Here is a 19,856-nt window from a genome sequence, read left to right as displayed (position 1 = left end):
TACTAGTTAACAGGGCTGGTTCTGGAGGGGTAGCAACGGTAGCATTTGCACCCGGGACTGGTGTGGAGAGGGGCCCCAAAAAATAAGATAAAATAAAGAGTTCTCTCTGTTCCTGAATAAGTCTGTCTGTGAATGGAGGGTGGAGTCAGGGAAGGTAAGTGGTGGAATCATTGCACCTGATGGGGATTAACCTGTTTGTGTATCTTCCCCAGTGACCGCGCTAGGATTGGGCGGTATTACGGTAAGAAGGTATCCCGAGGTATCCAAAAGCACCAACGGTATCGGTCTCATTACCGTCATTTTAAAAAAATATATAATATCTAAATAAATATGGAGTACATGAGGTCATAATATAAAATAATAAATTGAAGATCATCCCGAATAACTGTGTGATCGTATTTTCACTAATTCTATCAATTTCCTAAAGAAGTTCTCATCGCGTGCAGGGTTGTTTATGTCGTTACCATGGCAACCCTGCGTGACATTTGGAGTCTGACAGAAAGCTTCGCAAGAGACTGAGACCGCGGTTGAAAGATGGCAAGTCAAGATAACGAGTTAGTGGCAAAAAAAAAATACAACATCGGCAGTGTGGCAGTATTTTGGTTTCAAACCAAACGAAAAGGAAGAGCCAGCAATAATGTAAATGACCGCGCAAAATCGAAAAAAATCTAATATGTCCCCTAAGGCACACCATAGCCTGGGGTACTCCACTTCCACGAGATCTCTCCAATGAGTTGTGTTTTGAGTTGGTTACATGAGTAACAACAAGGTAAAATAATATAACGTATGACATTTGGGATGTGGGTAATAAACGTTTGAAATGTCATCTACTGAAGAAACGGAAGAAAACATCGTAGCGTAAACTGTTAGGTTTCTGGTGGGAATTAGCAATGCGCTTGCTATCTTTGTTGAGTGTGTTAAACCGTATGGATTTAAGTGGAATAATTGTAAGGAGTTATGTGATCAAGATAACGTTTTAAGCAAGGTAAGGCCATTTGATTATTAATTTCCCCGCCATGGCATGACGTGGGCCCATATGATTTTGCCTTGTGCAGCTATCACGCATTTGAATTGGGTTCACCTCATTTGCGCTGAAGAATATGGTTTATCGCGCAGTCTAAACGGACTTGGGTGTTGGTTGATTCTTTTTCTTTTCTTTTTTTATTTCCCATGCTTGAAAGGGTATGATCCTGCTCATCGTGTACTTTTTTTTGATGGAGCAGGTGAAATAGTGCTGCAAATGGCGTTTCAACGCAGACATGTGTAAACGACAGTTGAATGCTATTTTCAAGATGAAGGAAGAGTTGCGTGATGCTTTGAAATATCTCTTAATCCATTCATCAATGCACAAAATTCGCTTTGCTGCTTAATCCATACCACAATGCACATAATTCGCTATGCTGCTTTTAAATAGTACATTTGAGGCATAGGCGCAGGTCTGGACAAGGTCCGCCGGTATAGGCGCACGTTACACAGTAGGCCGAAACAAAAATATTTTTTTCTCGGTAATACCGTATACCCCGGGAAAACACAGAGACAGTTTAAAGGTATCAAAATTTGGATACCGCCCAACCCTAGACCGCGCCCTTTAAAAGGAGAGGAGAGCAGAGAAAGGGAGCTCTCTCTCCCCAACCAGAACACGTGTGTGTGTGTGTGTGTGTGTGTGTGTGTGCGCGCGCGTGCGTGCGTGCGTGCGCGGCTGGGAAGTGATAAAAGGCTGAAAAGCTAGCAATAAATAGTTCATTGAGAACTAAGTTCTGGCCTGCCGTGATTCTGTGCTCCACCCACCTGGTCCAATACTACATGTGATTACCGCGATATTCAATGAGGTGCGTTCTGTGCATGTGCAGTAGTGAAAAAAACGACAGCCTGACTCGTACACGATATGATTCGGAATTCTTCGGTATTTTTCCATCCTGCCAATAAACACATTGATTAAAACAGACACGGCACGCGCTTAATATGTGGCAGCTTTAGTTGACGGTGTGTCTGAATCTTTGCTTTATATATATTTTTTATTTTCAACTAGCCAGCTGGGCTGGCTAGTGACAGGAATTACTCACCAAATGACAAATTAAGTCGCCTCAGGCAACTGGACCACTGCGAATTTCGAGCCCTGCAGTTTGGGATTTCTTGAAGCAAAGTGGCTTGGCAAAGTGACTACACCTCACAATAACTTGGATGCAATTGTTTGAACTGATCTTGGAATTTGCAGTTGTTTAGAAATGGCTCTAAGAGACATTCCGGAGTTGTGTAGATCTGCGATCCTCTTTCTCAGATCTGCACTGAGCTCCTTGGACTTTCCCATTTTACTGTTTGTTGGTCAATCCAATGAGTGCTGGAAACAAACCCTTTTTATGAAGGCTCAGAGAAGCTACCAGCTGTAGTCAATCATGATCACTAACAGGAAGTTAAGAGGCCTTGGCAAGATAAGAGACATTCTGGAAGTTTCAATACCTCTGAATTAATAATCTAAGTGAGCGCATGTAGATTTCAGAAAACCCAAAGAAAATAAAAAACTTGTACACCAAATTCTAGTGGGTTTATTTTTTTAAATAAAGATGTATGCTGTACATTCTGCCACAGAAAAAAAAAAGTAAAAAAAAAATTTACTGAAAAGCCAAAATATTGCCATGACCTTCATATCCAAGATGACATTCATGTCACTGTATGTAAACTTCTGACTACAACTGTACATCCAACCACTGAAGCTGCCCATCTTTGGGAGGAAACATGAATTCGATAAAGCTGGAATATTACGTCTTTTGCATCTTGATCTCATCACTGTTGTTCATTAGTGCCAGTCTAACAAAGTAACTTTTAATACATACATACATGGAGAAGTTTGCAGTAAGCAATTTGTGCATCAGTGTGTCATGCCAATGCATATGTATTCATCATGACTTCGGAACATCTTAAGAATGTGAACGTCTGTTTCTCACAATTTCTTTGCGCGTTCAACTGACGAGAGTAACTATGAATAAGTTTTATGTCCATTTTTTTTTCTTCCTTTCCAGAGTGAAAGTCTGGTATTAAAGAATACCGATGGTACACAGTATTTTTCACAGATTCTGTGATTTTTGGCCGTCTTATAATCAAAGTTAGGCAGTGCAGTGGATAGGGTTAGGAAAAGGTCATTTTAGCACAACCGAGAAATGGAAAAGTAACTTTACACAGCGATTATGCCTCACCAAAATTCATGACAAAGGCCCGTTAAGTTTATTGAACTCCATCCATTATCTACAGTGGTGCTTGAAAGTTTGTGAACCCTTTAGAATTTTCTGTATTTCTGCATAAATATGACCGAAAACATCAGATTTTCACACAAGTCCCGAAAGTAGATAAAGAGAACCCAGTTCAAGAAATGAGACAAAAATATTATACTTGATCATTTATTTATTGAGGAAAATGATCCAATATTACATATCTGTGAGTGGCAAAAGTATGTGAACCTTTGCTTTCAGTATCTGGTGTGGCCCCCTTGTGCAGCAATAACTGTAACTAAACGTTTCCGGTAACTGTTGATCAGTCCTGCACACCGGCTTGGAGGAATTTTAGCCCATTCCTCCATACAGAACAGCTTCAACTCTGGGATGTTGGTGGGTTTCCTCACATGAACTGCTCGCTTCAGGTCCTTCCACAACATTTCGATTGGATTAAGGTCAGGACTTTGACTTGGCCATTCCAAAGCATTAACTTTATTCTTCTTTAACCATTCTTTGGTAGAACGACTTGTGTGCTTAGGGTCGTTGTCTTGCTGCATGACCCACCTTCTCTTGAGATTCAGTTCATGGACAGATATCCTGACATTTTCCTTTAGAATTCGCTGGTATAATTCAGAATTCATTGTTCCATCAATGATGGCAAGCCGTCCTGGCCCAGATGCAGCAAAACAGGCCCAACCATGATACTGCCACCACCATGTTTCACAGATGGGATAAGGTTCTTATGCTGGAATGCAGTGTTTTCCTTTCTCCAAATATAATGCTTCTCATTTAAACCAAAAAGTTCTATTTTGGTCTCATCCATCCACAAAACATTTTTCCAATAGCCTTCTGGCTTGTCCATGTGATCTTTCACAAACGGCAGACAAGCAGCAATGTTCCTTTTGGAGAGCAGTGGCTTTCTCCTTGCAACCCTGCCATGCACACCATTGTTGTTCAGTGTTCTCCTGATGGTGGACTCATGAACATTAGCATTAGCCAATGTGACAGAAGCCTTCAATTGCTTAGAAGTTACCCTGGGATCCTTTGTGACCTCACTGACCATTACACGCCTTGATCTTGGAGTGATCTTTGTTGGTTGACCACTCCTGGGGAGGGTAACAGTGGTGTTGAATTTCCTCCATTTGTACACCATCTGTCTGACTGTGGATTGGTGGAATCCAAACTCCTTTAGAGATGGTTTTGTAACCTTTTCCAGCCTGATGAGCATCAACAACGCTTTTTCTGAGGTCCTCAGAAATCTCCTTTTTTTTTTCTTGCCATGACACACTGCCACAAACATGCGCTGTGAAGATCAGACTTTGATAGATCCCTTTTCTTTAAATAAAACAGGGTGCCCACTCACACTTGATTGTCATCCCATTGATAGAAAACACCTGACTCTAATTTCATCTTCAAATGAACTGCTAATCCTAGAGGTTCACATACTTTTGCCACTCACAGATATGTAATATTGGATCATTTTCCTCAATAAATAAATGACCAAGCATAATATTTTTGTCTCATTTGTTTAACTGGGTTCTCTATCTACTTTTAGGACTTGTGTGAAAATCTGATGTTTTAGGTCATATTTATGCAGAAATATAGAAAATTCTAAAGGGTTCACAAACTTTCAAGCACCACTGTATGCTGCATGTCCATGAGGGTCGAGTTGACTTAGGTTGAGAGGCAGGGTGCACTGGGCAGCTCACCAAGCTATCGCAGGGCTAACACAGAAATGAACAACCATTCACATTCACACCTATGGGCAATATAGGCCCTGTCCACACGGCAACGGATTCAGGTGAATCCGATACAATTGTTTATCGTTTAGGCCTGGCGTCCACACGGCACCGGCGTTTTGGGTGCCCTAAAACGCAATCTTTTGAGAACGGGTTCCAGAGTGGAAAGATCTGGCAACGTTGCCGTTGCGAAGTCGTCTGGATGAGTAGAACGGATTTGTTTACGATGATGTCACAACCACATGACTGTGAGTGCTTCACGCCGGGTAGAAGTGTAACGAACTCGATGCGAGTTGTCAACAAATCCTATAACTTGGTTCATGAAACGCGCTTACAAAATATTTTCATTGTGAATATTTATTGTGTAATGGTGCAAAGTGAGAGAGAGAGAAAATAGCCCTTAGGGCAGAGTCAATCCCGCCAGCAAAAATAGGGAAAAAAAGGAGTGATCTCACCTCTTCAGATGTTGGTTTAAGTCCTACAATACATTCCTCAAAAAGGGCATAGAACAACAAATTAATCCATCAACGTGTATCATTCAATTTATTCCGGACCATTAAAGACACCGCCTTCCGCGTAGAATCATACGTCATCCTCGCTGCCATATTGGATAGGTCAAAGCGGAGAATAAAGATGCCTCATTCATGTGCTGCGTTTAACTGTACCAACAGGTTTACCGTCCAAACGAGATCACATGGGATTACCTTTCACAGGTGAGACTGGAAAAATACTTTTCATTGTATTTGGTCATCATAACGTAATTTTACGAACAGATTTTCCTGACTTTGTGGCTAATATGAAGTCTCGCACGTAATAGTTTATGCGCATGCGTCCTTACTTCTTCTATTGTTCTGGTGTCTCCGAAGGGACCGTCTTACAGCGCCCCTAGAGGTGTGGCATGTGTATTGCATCGTTTTCAGCAAGCGTTGCGTTGCCATATGGACCTGATATTTTACTGATCGTTGCCCATTTGGACGCGATATTTTTTTAAATAACATCTCGTTGCCGTTGTCGTGTGGATGTAGCCTTAGAGTGGCCAGTTCACCTAATCCGCATGTCTTTGGAGGAAGCCGGGGCACCCAGAGGAAACCCATGCAGGCATGGGGAGAATATGCAAACTTCACTCATGAAAGGCCCCAGTTAGCCACAAGGATTGAACTCAACCTTCATGCTGTGAGGCAACATTGCAGTGTTAAGGAACAGTTACATATTTTAAAAGTAAAACAAACTCAATCAAAATATGTAATGTTAACAAGGCACAACCAATTAAATCAGATGAGCTTTCATTTGTAAGCTAAGACTGCATCAGCTTTTAAAAACCAAAGAACACGGTCAAGATTCTGTAATGTCAAACATTCTCAGGTCTGAAAATATACAAGCATGGTTATCCCAATACTCTACAGTGTAGATTACTCATTTACTCATCTTCAGTAACTGTTTTCTCCTGGATCTGGGCCTTTCCCAGTGCAAACACGCTCTGGTTGAGATGCCAGTTCCCACGTGCATACACACATTTACATCTTCTGCTTGTCTTTAGATTGTGGGAACTTTAGAACCCAGGGGAAACCCATACCAACACGTTGGAGTACATGTGAAAGCTCGTACAGACAGTAAACCAAGCTCAGGATCCCCATGTCGCCCTCAGCGCAGGTTAATTAGAGCGAAATATTGATCCTTGGAGCAGCTTTTGATCCTTGAAAGTCTTTGTGATTAGCTAAACACTGAATGAGTTTAGGATTTCATATTCAAGACATTGAAAAATAATCCACTCTATTATCGCTGGGGTTTATTGACTTATATTCTGAAAGTAATCAGAATACAAAATTGTATTGCATCGCTTTTATTCCAGAGTTTTGCTTAGAATGGTAACTGTTCTACAGAGGCTCACCAAAACTAGACAGCTGAAGATTATACCCCCGCTCCCAGGGGGTTATACTGGTTTACTTCTGTCCGTCCGAAACACCCTTTTTCTCAGCAAGCACAAATCATAGCCACTTGGTATCAAACTTCAGGTTGGGGTTCTATACCATGTACACCATTTTCAGGTCTGTCACACATCAACTTCCTGTTTACTGACTGAATGTATTTATGAAACACACAGGGTGGATTTTGACGCTATTTCAAGAAGCAAAATGCTATTTCAAAATGACAGTTTATTAAGATGCTATTTGAAATCCCTGGGGAGAGACACTGCTCTTTACTTACTTGTTTCAGGGTTAATTATTTGTTGAAGTCAACATTCGTAAGTGTCCTGTTCCTTCGATTGCTTGCATTCTGATATAAGTGAGAGCGGGGGGGCGGGGGGGGGGGGGGGGGGATACGTAAGTGAGCGGTAGCTCACAGTTGTTGGATTTTTTTTTCCCCTTTCCTCCCCCAGTTTTGTGCATTTTCGGTGAGCTTATGCCTTCAGGTTTCTGACAGAATTGGAACCTGATGTGATCTTCTCCAGTTGTAGCCCATCCACCTTAAGGTTCAACATGTGCTTTCTGAAATGCTTTTTTGCTCATCAAGGTTGTAAACAGTTAAGTTATTCCATGAAATCGAGTCGTACATGAGCTGATAGCCAACGAGGCACGTAGCACCGAGTTGGCTATAAGCCATGTATGACGAGATTGAGTGGAATAACTGTTTTATTCTATCCACATTCACTGGATTTTGAGAAACGGAGCATTTTTATTTTTTGCAAATTCAATAAATAAAAACTTTATACAAAATGTCTGACAATCGTTTCTACTTAGAATGTAAACAAACCGGCGAAATGACAGTAGCAATTTGTGAATAAATAATAATAAAATTATTGAAAAATAAAGATATGTTCTTACCATCAAATACTTTCATTCCATAGTTTTTATTTTTTGTATTTTTTTCGGGTTTTGTTTTCGAATAGGGTTTTATTTCATCCTCAGTTTGTTCAGTAACGCACGCCACCATTTTTGTTTTTCTCTATTCATGGTATATGAGCTGATATCCTAGTAGTAGACTAGCCAATTAGAGCACGTGATTGCTCATGTCCAGTGAATGTGGATAGAATGGTCACCTTATGGCCCTTTTCCACTACCCTTTTTCAGCTCGCTTCAGCTCACTTCAGCCCGACACGGCTCGCGTTTCGACTACCTCAGAGCAGCACGACTCAGCTCGCTTCAGCCCTGCTCAGCTCCCAAAACTCGCACGGTTTTGGAGTGGGGCTGAAGCGAGCCAAACCGAGCCGAGTGGGGCTAGGGGCGTGAGGAGACACTCCCCTGTGCACTGATTGGTGAGGAGGAGTGTCCTCACATGCCCACACACGCCCCGCGAGCGCGCTGGGATCTGTAAACACCGCAAACCCGGAAGAAGAATAATTACGAATTGCGAGAATTTCTGAAGCCTTATGCGCCTCGCCTCATCTATACGCTCTTGCCAGTATCTGTTTGCGTTGTCGGTGACAACAAGCCACAGCACCAAGACCAGCAACACTAACGACTCCATGTCCTCCATGTTTATTGTTTACTATCCGGGTCGTGAGACTACCACTTAAAAGCTCACTGATGTCACTGTTTGCGCCGCCTAACGACATCACGTGACGTCCACCCACTTTCACTAACTCCACCCAATGTGTCCACCCACTTCCAGCCAGCACAGTTCAGCGCGGTTGTAGTCGAAATGCAACTCCAACAGCCCCACTCAGCTCGACTCAGCCCAACTCAGCACGGCACGGCTCAGCCGCGTTGGTAGTGGAAAAGCGGCAATAGTCTTCCTGTCAGCTCGAAGTATTCTGACTATTCCATTCTGACCGGCCATCCACAAGCCTTTTTTTTTTTTGCCCTCACTGGCTGTTCACTTGATGTGTTTTTTTTTTTTTCCCCCCCGAGCACTATTTTGTGTAAACCTTTAAAGATTGTTGTGCATGAAATTAAAATCCCAAAAGGTCAGCAGTTTCTGAAATACTCAAACCTTAATCTGAGATCTAATCTGGCACCAACAACCATGCCATGATTAAAGTCACTGAGATCATGTTTTCCTGCAGTTCCTATTCTGTGCACTTTAATATGTTAATCATTTATACGCATGCTGTATGAAAATCAACACAAGTACATTGTCTGCAGTCTTTCTATTTCATAACTAGCATCACTCATAATGTTCATGCTATAATGTACATGTAAAACATGTAACACGTACTGTATATGCGAATGTGGGCTTGATGGATGCACCCTCAAATACGATTCATGTTGTTTTTCTTTTCTATCAGGAACCCAGAAGATTTGCCTGGTTATCCTGAATCAGCCGCTGGACCCTCACTTCTTCCATCTGCTCTGGAATAAAGGTATTGATTTTGTGATAATTAGATCCGAGCATTTGATTTGGTCCTTGTATGGCTTTATAGCGCCTTAGGTAAATGGCAAAGGCAGCAGTCTAGAATTCTCTGAAAGGTCATTCTGTCCTGATTAAGGACATAGAGGTGCAACGTCCACAGTAAAGACCCATGATCTTACCCATGAACCATCAGTTATAGGGCTTAAACCCTGTCTGGGCAATTTACTGCCATGTTTTTTTTTTTTGTTGTTTGGGCCATTCACTGTATATTTGTTAATTATTGAACTTGATAACACAGTGCTGTTTCACTCTCATTCATTTTCCACAACACACACACACACTGAAAGTAGTTCCAGCTGCAAGGTTTATATTATTAATGCACTCATTTTAGAAAGTGCTTTGTTTATGCATCACATCAACAAAGCCTAATGTGTTATTTAACAAAGAAAAATATTTCTCTTAGGAGATAGATGTTTCACATTTAGGAAGGCGTCTGCAGTGTCTGCATGCTGTTTTGCACAGTGGGAGTCTTCAGGACAAGAAATGTTTGGTAAATGTAATAGATTTAACCCTTTGGTGACTGACCCCTTGAAAATGGTTCCTCCAGGAACGATGACGTTTCAGTTGTCAAGACAACGGAAAAACTAAAATACAAAACAGAAAGATACGTCACAATGCTCTTGTGCACAAAACAAAATGCTCTTGTATTTTAGTTTTTCCGTTGTCTTGACAACTGAAACGTCATCGTTCCTGGAGGAACGATTTTCAAGGGGTCAGTCACCAAAGGGTTAATCAACTAATGAGTCTATGTTGTAAATATGACTATAAACTCATTTAAAGAAGTGAAGTGATGTTTGATTTCGTGTTAAGGGGCTGTGTTGGCATGACATCACACATAGAACTTGGAGTTAAGGACATCTTCATGACTTTACGAGTTTCTTTGGTTTTTATCCCCCTCTGGCTGAAAGGCCCGAAGGGGGATTATGTTGTGGCGATGTCTGTCCGTCCTGAGAAGGGTGCTCACATTCTGAAATCAACTCCTCTCTCAATTTTTGTAGGAATTTCACAAAACTTGGCAGGATTCGTTGTTATATGTCGATAATATGCATATTGCAGTTTCGTTCAATTCGGTCACATTTTACCAGAGTTACAGCCCTTAATTAACAAAATTATACTTTGACAATTTCATGAGTGTGTTTTTTCCTTCTGAAATCCACTCCTCTCAGAGTTTCTGGAGGAATTTCATCAAACTTGGCAAAAGGCTTTGTTATAAGACAGTTATACGCAGATTTAAATTTTGTTTAATTTGGGCAAATGTTACCAGAGTTATGCCCTTGATTATTAACAAACTTGTACTTTGGCGGTTTCATCAAGGTGTGCTTGCTTTCTGAAATCAACTTCCCTCACCATTTTTATTATCCCCCGCTGGCCGAAAGGCCCGAAGGGGGATTATGTCGTGGCGATGTCTGTCTGTCCCTGGAAGGGTACTCGCCTTCTGAAATCAACTCCTCTCTCAATTTTTGGAGGAATTTCACGAAACTTGACAGGATTCTTTGTTATACAGTGGTGCTTGAAAGTTTGTGAACCCTTTAGAAGTTTCTATATTTCTGCATAAATATGACCTAAAACATCATCAGATTTTCACACAAGTCCTAAAAGTAGATAAAGAGAACCCAGTTAAACAAATGAGACAAAAATATTATACTCGGTCATTTATTTATTGAGGAAAATGATCCAATATTACATATCTGTGAGTGGCAAAAGTATGTGAACCTCTAGGATTAGCAGTTAATTTGAAGGTGAAATTAGAGTCAGGTGTTTTCAATCAATGGGATGACAATCAGGTGTGAGTGGGCACCCGGTTTTATTTAAAGAACAGGAATCTATCAAAGTCTGATCTTCACAACACATGTTTGTGGAAGTGTATCATGGCACGAACAAAGGAGATTTCTGAGGACCTCAGAAAAAGCGTTGTTGATGCTCATCAGGCTGGAAAAGGTTACAAAACCATCTCTAAAGAGTTTGGACTCCAGCAATCCGCAGTCAGACAGATGAGTGCAAGTTTTCCAGCATGTGCCGGAAGCTCCGTGTTTTTCGGTTCTGAAAAAGTCATTTTTCCAAATCGTGTAACACTATGATCAGACTGCAACCTGAAACGACCCATATCCGATTTGTTGTGAAATCCAATTTTTTTGTTAGGCCATTCACATTACCAATTATATGAGACTTGTATGCGATCTCTAATATGAACGGAAAACGACCCAAAAGTGTCCCGCATGCGCAAATTGACATGTAATAAGCACATCTACGTAATACGTAAACAAAAAAAAAAGCGCACTCTTCAAGTTTAATGATTTTTTTTTGTCTGTTTAATTATCTGGTTAGTGTTAAAGTGTGAGGTCTTGTGTGTGTTTTTGTTTCTGAACTGAAATGAAAACGTGTAGCCTGGTAATGAGGGTTGACTCCTAAATGTCTCTCTAATTTCTATATAAGTGCACTACATGTTACTAGGAAGTAATGGATTTTTAAACTCTATATAGTGCACTCGAGCTTCAGTAGGCAGTCATTTGGGATACGGCCGCTGTATTACCAAACTCTTAATTCAGGCTTAATAATTTGCACATATTTATTTCGTCATATTAATAAACTTTTTCTACATTTTTATAAATATTTATTTAGATTGTTTATAGCCAGCTGAATTCTGCAACTTCTCTCAGCGCTGGCTCAAGGTGCATAAACACCAGTGCAGTTTGCTATGGAGATGAGGCGAGACCTGGCGATGTGGTTTTTGTGGCGGCGGCGGAACTCGCACAATAATCTGATTAATGTGGGCAGCAGACTAATGAGACCGAAGGTGTCAAATTACTGGAAATTTCCAGAACAATCTTGTAATACAGGATGGTTTAAGTTATAAATCAGTTATAGAAACTGTTTTATTTAATCAGGCTAACAGATCAACATCCAGGTCCCTACCAAATCCACCATTAGCTTGATCAATTCTATAAAAGTCTATTTAAATTCTGAAAACTGTACAAATGTTGTTGTTTTCCACCAAAGAGGCGGGATTAGCCAACGCAGAATAGTGACGTTTGTCTCTTGTTGATGACGTGTAGGTCGCATGAATGCGACCTGTCCGGTCAGACTGCAGTCGCATGTGAAAATAACGGATATGCATCGGAATTAGGACCACATATCCAAGCAGCCTGGGTCGCATGTGAAAAAATCGGATCTGTGTCATTCAGATTGTCAATAACAAATCGGATACAGGTCGCATATGGGCAAAAAAAATCGGATATGGGTCGTTTCAGGGTGCAGTCTGAACGTAGTCTAAATCTGTTGAGATTTTTTTTTTTTTGAGGGGGGGTATAGGGGTGGCCTTCTCACTGTCTCACTCTCAGCGTATTACCGGGTTACTGTGGTACAGTCTCTGCACGAGACAAATCTTTTCATCTCGTCTTCGCCACAAACCTCATTCAATTTATACGCCGCTCACCGACGATCGGTCCTGACTAGCCCGTTGTTTCACGGTGTTATACATGTGTGATATGTTTCATGCACGTAGCACGTTGTTCGACCAAATCAACACCGCTATTCCAGTATTTATATTGTCAGACCCTCCAGGATTTCGCAATGTTGCGATTTGCAACATCAACGCAAATTCAACCAATCCCCGCGAATTCAGGGCGGTGTTGCAATTATATCCAATCACCGCAACTTTCCCGCAAATTTGACCAATCGTTGGCGTCGTCTTGAGGTGACGTCAACAAACTACCTTCCACCTTACTTCCGTGTATACGTTCAAGAGAAGCAGCATGTGCGAGTCTCCAGAGAGACTGCCTGCACACAGTACTAGTATTAATAGTTTTTTTTTTTTTTTTCTTATATGAAGGCTGAGGCATTTCCTTTTGAATTTGAAGTCCGTGTTTATATAGGCTTCAATTCTTTATAGTGTTACTGAAAGTGTGTTATGTTTACATTGAAGCACTGTGCACGTTACGTTTTTTTTTTTTACATAATACAAGAAATTAATGGATGCCAAAATTTTGCAAAATGGTATTTTATTTTCCATTGTCTAGGCAGCTTCAGCATCATACTGTGAGATTCTGTTCAAATTTTGAACTGATTTTTTTTTTTCTTTCTATGAAGCCTGAGCCAATTATTTTATTGGTTTATAATTATTATTTAAATTTATTCTTCAGGAGAGACTGCCTGCACACAGCACTATTATTAATATATATATTTTTCTTATATGAAGGCTGAGGCATTTCCTTTTGAATTTGGAGTCAGTGTTTATATAGGCTTCAATTCTCTATGGTGTTGCTGAAAGTGTGTGATGTTTACAGTGAAGGACTGTGTGCACTTTATTTTTTTTACTTAATACAATAAATTAATAGATGCCAACATTTTTGCCAAAATGGTATTTTATTTTCCATTGTTTACGCAGCTTCAGTATCATACTGTGAGATTCTGTTCAAATTTGTTTTTTTCTTCTATGAAGCCTGAGCCATTTATTAGTTTATAATTATTGTTTAATTTAGTCTTCAGGAGAGACTGCCTGCACACAGTACTAGTATTTAATTTTTTTTTTCTTACATGAAAGCTGAGGCATTTATATTATATTTTAAGGTAACTTCATGTTGTGCTGTGAGGTTCTCTGCACTTTAACTTTTGAACCAACAGGTGCATTTGGATAAGTAAAGCCTATTTTTCTGCATTTTTGTAGTCCTGGTAATCTTTTATATTGGTAAAGATGTTTATAGGACCATTTCTCAGTGTCTGTTTTTTTAATCAATAGTTTTTCAGTAATAACTTAATATTTAACATATCACTCAATTTTAATCACAAAAAGAGAAAATCGCAACAATTTCTCGCAACTTTCACTTCCTCCCGCAATGTAATCGCAACAAAAACCTAAACACCGCAACTTTCATCACAGTTTTTTGGAACCCCCCCCCCCCCCCCCCCCGCAATATCAGACATTTTAGCCCACAACAATCACAAAAAAGGCCCGCGAAATCCTGGGGGGACTGATATTGTAAAAAAAGGTATCACAGCAAAAGCATATTAAAAATGGTTGTTTCAACATTTAAATTAGTAGTTGCTAGATGTTTTGAAATATCAAGCCTTGTACTTGAAATATTATTTCAGATGAATTGATGAAATGTATTAAACATTTGATGTGAATATGCAAATCATATAACTATTAATATTATAAATGTTTGCATGAGATTGCATGAGAGACAACCATTTTAACTTGTAATTTAAATTTTTTTCGAGCCCTAAGGGGGGCTCACCCCCCCCCCCCCCCCGCATGCCTGTGCCATGCACGTCTGATCTTGTCAGACTTTTCAGGTTTTTGAAAATTTTATACTTGCACCCATGCAGACAGATTGTGCACAAATGGACGAAATTCAAGACCATTGTTACCCTCCCCAGGAGTGGTTGACCAACAAAGATCACTCCAAGAGCAAGGCATGTAATAGTCGGTGAGGTCACAAAGGATCCCAGGGTAACTTCTAAGCAACTGAAGGCCTCTCTCACATTGGCTAATGTTCATGAGTCCACCATCAGGAGAATGAACAAAGACGGTGATTATTAAGTGATTATTAATCACTGAACAAAGACGGTGTGCATGGCAGGGTTACAAGGAGAAAGCCACTGCTTTCCAAAAAGAGCATTGTTGCTCATTTGCAGTTTGCTAAAGATCACATGGACAAGCCAGAAGGCTATTGGAAAAATGTTTTGTGGACGGATGAGACCAAAATAGAACTTTTTGGTTTAAATGAGAAGCATCATGTTTGGAGAAAAGAAAACACTGCATTCCAGCATAAGAACCTTATCCCATCTGTGAAACATGGTGGTGGTAGTATCATGGTTTGGGCCTGTTTTGCTGCATCTGGGCTAGGACGGCTTGCCATCACTGACGGAACAATGAATTCTGAATTATACCAGCGAATTCTAAAGGAAAATGTCAGGACATCTGTCCATGAACTAGGGCTGTGCGATATATCGAATGTATCGCCGAAAATTCTGTGTGCGATACATAAAATTATTTATTTATTTATTTATTTATTTATTTAGGTTAACCGACTTTAACTGGCTAATGAGGCTCGGTGGTCGGTCAAGATTTTTTTTTTAGTTTTCGCCATCCCTAGTCCAGGGTGTACCCTGCCTTTCGCCCGTAGTCAGCTGGGATAGGCTCCAGCTTGCCTGCGACCCTGTAGAACAGGATAAAGCGGCTCCAGATAATGAGATGAGATGAGACCTTGCTTTGTAGTGTTCAATGTCTCGCTTTAATTCTAAATCATGTCATGTAGTTCATGTTTTCGTTTTTCCTCATGTTGTTTCGCTTGTGCACAAGTCTTGGTTTGAGTCGTGTTTCTCATGTGTGATCTAAGTCAGTGTTGTAAATAAACTGTCAGCATTTGCATCTGCTGCCTTCTTAACAGGATCTCTGTGGTGAAAGAATAAAGCACTTTGGGGATTTATCGGACCGTAAATAGACTTCAACTCCTGAACATCCCACCATACTGGAAAAAAAAAACAAAAAAAAGATTTTATTAATTTTTTTTTGTTCCTGATTTACTTTATGGTTTATTAATGAAGTTCAACTGTTCTTTATAAAAACCTGTGCGTCAGAAAAGCTGTGCGTCTTAGTGAGGCAGTGGAAGTTCTGTGGAAGCGGAGACAGGTGTGATGGGTGTGTGTAGCTGGGAGCAGAGTGCAGTTCTCCAGATGGTTGTTTTGAAGGGACCAGAGAAAGTCACTTCCTGTCTCACCAAAAAAAAGGAAGGGGGGGAAAAAAACCCTGAAATTAAGTCCTGTGAGGATTCATCACCACTTCTGTCTGCTCCTAGGGAGTGAACGATCAAAGCAGGGTCGTTTTGTGTGACTCATACTGAGTTTAGTTTCTCTTCTCAGTGCCTGTCTGGTAGGAATTAGTGCTTTACATAAAGAGAGATGAAGCACAATGGATGCTGAGTCTACAGTTTATGGACACAAGCATATGTAGGCGTTTCTCGGCAACAAAGTAAGTTTTAGAATCGAGTTGCAAAAAAATATGTAGCGGCTTAAATTTAGAAAAATAAAAGTAGAACAGGTTATCTGTCAGTAACGAGCGTGGTTTACCTGTCTTGTGTCTGTGTGCTCTGGAGATGACCATGGAAAGCATTATAAAGGTAATACCATGAGGGAGAACATGGGTTTAGCTGTAGCATTAAGAATTCTAGCCCCTTGCTGTGGTGATATGGGAGGGAGACACCTCCCAGGAAATCTACACTGCTTTTGCTTTTTCAGCTAAAGCAGCAGTGAGACCAAATGCAAAAACAATTTGCCTGGAAGAAAAAGCAATTCACTGAAAGGGAAAGGATGCAGGATGCGAATGGATGCATTTGTTTCTCTTTCAAGCCAATTTGGTCTACATGAACTCTGACCTGAGTATTTGCAAACCTCTGACTTGTGAGGCAATAGAAAACAACAAGGTGGGAGAATGGTACCTTTGCTTGTAGGTGTAAAATAGTTATTGAATATTGTAATATTATTATAAAAATATAATAAATATTGTGATACAAAATACTAACTATGTATTTTGCTTCTCGGTGGTGTATCATAGTGTTATCTTTGTTTTTCATGAACCAGGTAAACAAAGTCAAGAAACAAAATAGCAGCATGTAAACAAAAGACTTGAAGTCAGGTAGCAAATACTGAGTGTTTACCTCGCAATGTATGTGTGAACTGAGAGTCCTACTGTGTGGCTGTGATTGTGAAAAGATGCATGTAATCAGATATTGGGTGACTGTGGACGTGAGAGTGGTGTGTTGTGATGGGAACTGTAGTCCATGGTTTGTAGGCAGCGGTGTGCTCTGGGAAATGGAGTCCAGAATGGATTCTGGTGCAGACATGACACATGCTTATTTAGTTCATTTGTTAAAAAAAGTGAAATGGCCACTATGCAAGTACATCTACTGATGCTTCTGGACACATCTTCAGTGATGTTCCTGGAATCATTGGGTGTTTCGGGTCTTTCAACATCATACACCCTCATCCAGGCGACCCAGCTGAGGCTGATCAGACCCCAACTTGTGTCCAGATGGCTAATCTAGCTATTCTGCCCCCATGGATCTCCTCTCTTAAGCCACAGCCATCTTGAGGCTTTCTCTGCCGCTTCGGTGGTGTCGCGAATGGCTCTTCTCTTCCTCACTCCATCGATGGCCAACAAATTAAAGGCTCTGGACAGGGATTGGGCTGTAAAGCCCCTGCATCCGACCTCTACTGGGAGACACCTTACTCTCCATCCGGCTTGACGACACCCGTTAACCAGTCCCTTGTACTTGGCGAGCTTCCTTTCAAAGGCCTCTTCCAAGCAGTCTTCCCAAGGGACTGTTAGCTCCAACAGAACCACTTGTTTGGTAGACTCAGACAGTAGAACAATATCTGGTCTTAAAAGGATAGTTCGGGATTTTTGACATGAATCTGTATGGCATCCCCATCAATAGTGTCGTGCAAACACACTGACTTACCCCTGACAGCATCCTGTGAGTCCAGTTCTTGTCCAGTTTTGGTCCAGACGAAAGTAGTCCGGCAAGTTTGTTGGGGTCACGAAAGTAAAACGTTTTTCGTCTCAAAACAGTATGTGTTCAAAAGAGTGATATATTTGCATCACAAAACCGTTGCCAAATAAAAAGTCAGACCTCGAAATCGCTTGGCACTATTTTCTCTCCCTTCTTATCACTGCGCGCTGCCGCCAGGTGACAGCCACGGCTGTTTCATTCATTGTTTACTAGTGATGGGAATTTCGGCTCTTTTGGCTCTTCTTACTATAAGGAGCCGGCTCTTTCGGCTCCCAAGATTTTATTTTTGATTTAAAGGAATGCGCCACCCCCAGATGAAATTGAGTCAGTCCCTGCAGTCCCTAGAGTTGGATGAGTGAGCCAAAGCGTTTTGTAGCCGACCCAGCCATTGTCCTGATCTATAAACGCCCAGGTTAGCTTAGCTTAGCGTAGTCGCTGTAATCCGGCGTGTCCAGCTAGCATTGTCGTTGCAAAAGTGAATTAAATAACTCAAGATTTTTTATAATTATTTCTCATGACTTGTACATTCACATCGAGTACACATCAATGTAAATTAACACGAAGGGATTTACTAGACCAATTTATATCTGGAACTATTTTCAGCCACAGCACAGGCAAAGACACCACGCAGCGCCTGAAAACGGGTGCGCAGCGCCTGAAAACGGGTTTTCAGGCGCTGCGTGGTGTCTTTGCCTGTGCTGTGGCTGAAAATAGTTCCAGATATAAATTGGTCTAGTAAATCCCTTCGTGTTAATTTACATTGATGTGTACTCGATGTGAATGTACAAGTCATGAGAAATAATTATAAAAAATCTTGAGTTATTTAATTCACTTTTGCAACGACAATGCTAGCTGGACACGCCGGATTACAGCGACTACGCTAAGCTAAGCTAACCTGGGCGTTTATAGATCAGGACAATGGCTGGGTCGGCTATAAAACGCTTTGGCTCACTCATCCAACTCTAGGGACTGCAGGGACTGACTCAATTTCATCTGGGGGTGGCGCATTCCTTTAAATCAAAAATAAAATCTTGGGAGCCGAAAGAGCCGGCTCCTTATAGTAAGAAGAGCCAAAAGAGCCGAAATTCCCATCACTAGTAAACAATGAATGAAACAGCCGTGGCTGTCACCTGGCGGCAGCGCGCAGTGATAAGAAGGGAGAGAAAATAGTGCCAAGCGATTTCGAGGTCTGACTTTTTATTTAGCAACGGTTTTGTGATGCAAATATATCACTCTTTTGAACACATACTGTTTTGAGACGAAAAACGTTTTACTTTCGTGACCCCAACAAACTTGCCGGACTACTTTCATCTGGACCAAAATGGACAAGAACTGGACTCACAGGATGCTGTCAGGGGTAAGTCAGTGTGTTTGCACGACACTATTGATGGGGATGCCATACTGATTCATGTCAAAAATCCCGAACTATCCCTTTAAGGTGGTGGTTACAATGTGGTTGGGGAACTTCAGTTGCCGCTCAAGGTCAACCAACAACTGCCAGTCCCTTGCAGAGGACAGGACGCCTGCAGATGTTTTTGCAGCTGCTTTTGGCTGCGCTCCAGCTCTGATGAAGGTGATGGCTTGCTTGGAGGGGTGGGAACACTTGGCCCACTCCAAATGTTACTTTCAAATGATCAGTTAGTCTTTCTCATACTTTCTTGATCTACAACTTTAGTTGCTTCACAGTCTGGGGACTGTAACACCGTAACATTTTCAATGAGAGGCAGGCCGGCCGGCCAGTTGAGCACCTGGACTTTTATTTATTGATTGATTGATTGATTGATTGATTGATTGATTTAATTAATTTTTAAACTACAAGGCCATGCTGTTGTAACAAGTGCAGAATGTAGCTTGGCATTTGTCTTTCAGGGATGTCCCTGCTTATTCCAGCAAAAGATGTTTGGGTTCCCTTTTGTGTCTGGTTCCTCTCTAGGTTTCTTCCTCATATCGTCTGAAGGAGTTTTTCCTTGCCACCGTCGCCACAGGCTTGCTTATTTGGGGATGGATTAGGGATAAAATTAGCTCATGTGTAAAGTCACAAATTCTGTAAA

General features: G+C 41.1%; 1 protein-coding gene across 5 annotated transcripts in view; it reads left to right on the top strand.

Annotated features, from left to right (window-relative positions):
* tpk1 (thiamin pyrophosphokinase 1) overlaps window positions 1–19,856 on the top strand; it is an 86,797-nt gene that overhangs the window by 24,184 nt on the left and 42,757 nt on the right. For all 5 annotated transcript variants that reach the window (XM_060899927.1, XM_060899928.1, XM_060899929.1 and 2 more), the window contains exon 3: window positions 9,171–9,245. In XM_060899927.1, coding sequence (XP_060755910.1) covers window positions 9,171–9,245 — 75 coding nt within the window. The remainder of the gene's footprint in view (window positions 1–9,170; window positions 9,246–19,856) is intronic.

This window comes from Neoarius graeffei, chromosome 19 (genome assembly GCF_027579695.1).
Source record: "Neoarius graeffei isolate fNeoGra1 chromosome 19, fNeoGra1.pri, whole genome shotgun sequence".
Classification (NCBI taxonomy): Eukaryota; Metazoa; Chordata; class Actinopteri; order Siluriformes; family Ariidae; genus Neoarius; species Neoarius graeffei.
Note: the sequence above shows the minus strand (reverse complement) of the source record. Positions and strands in the feature narration are given on the sequence as shown.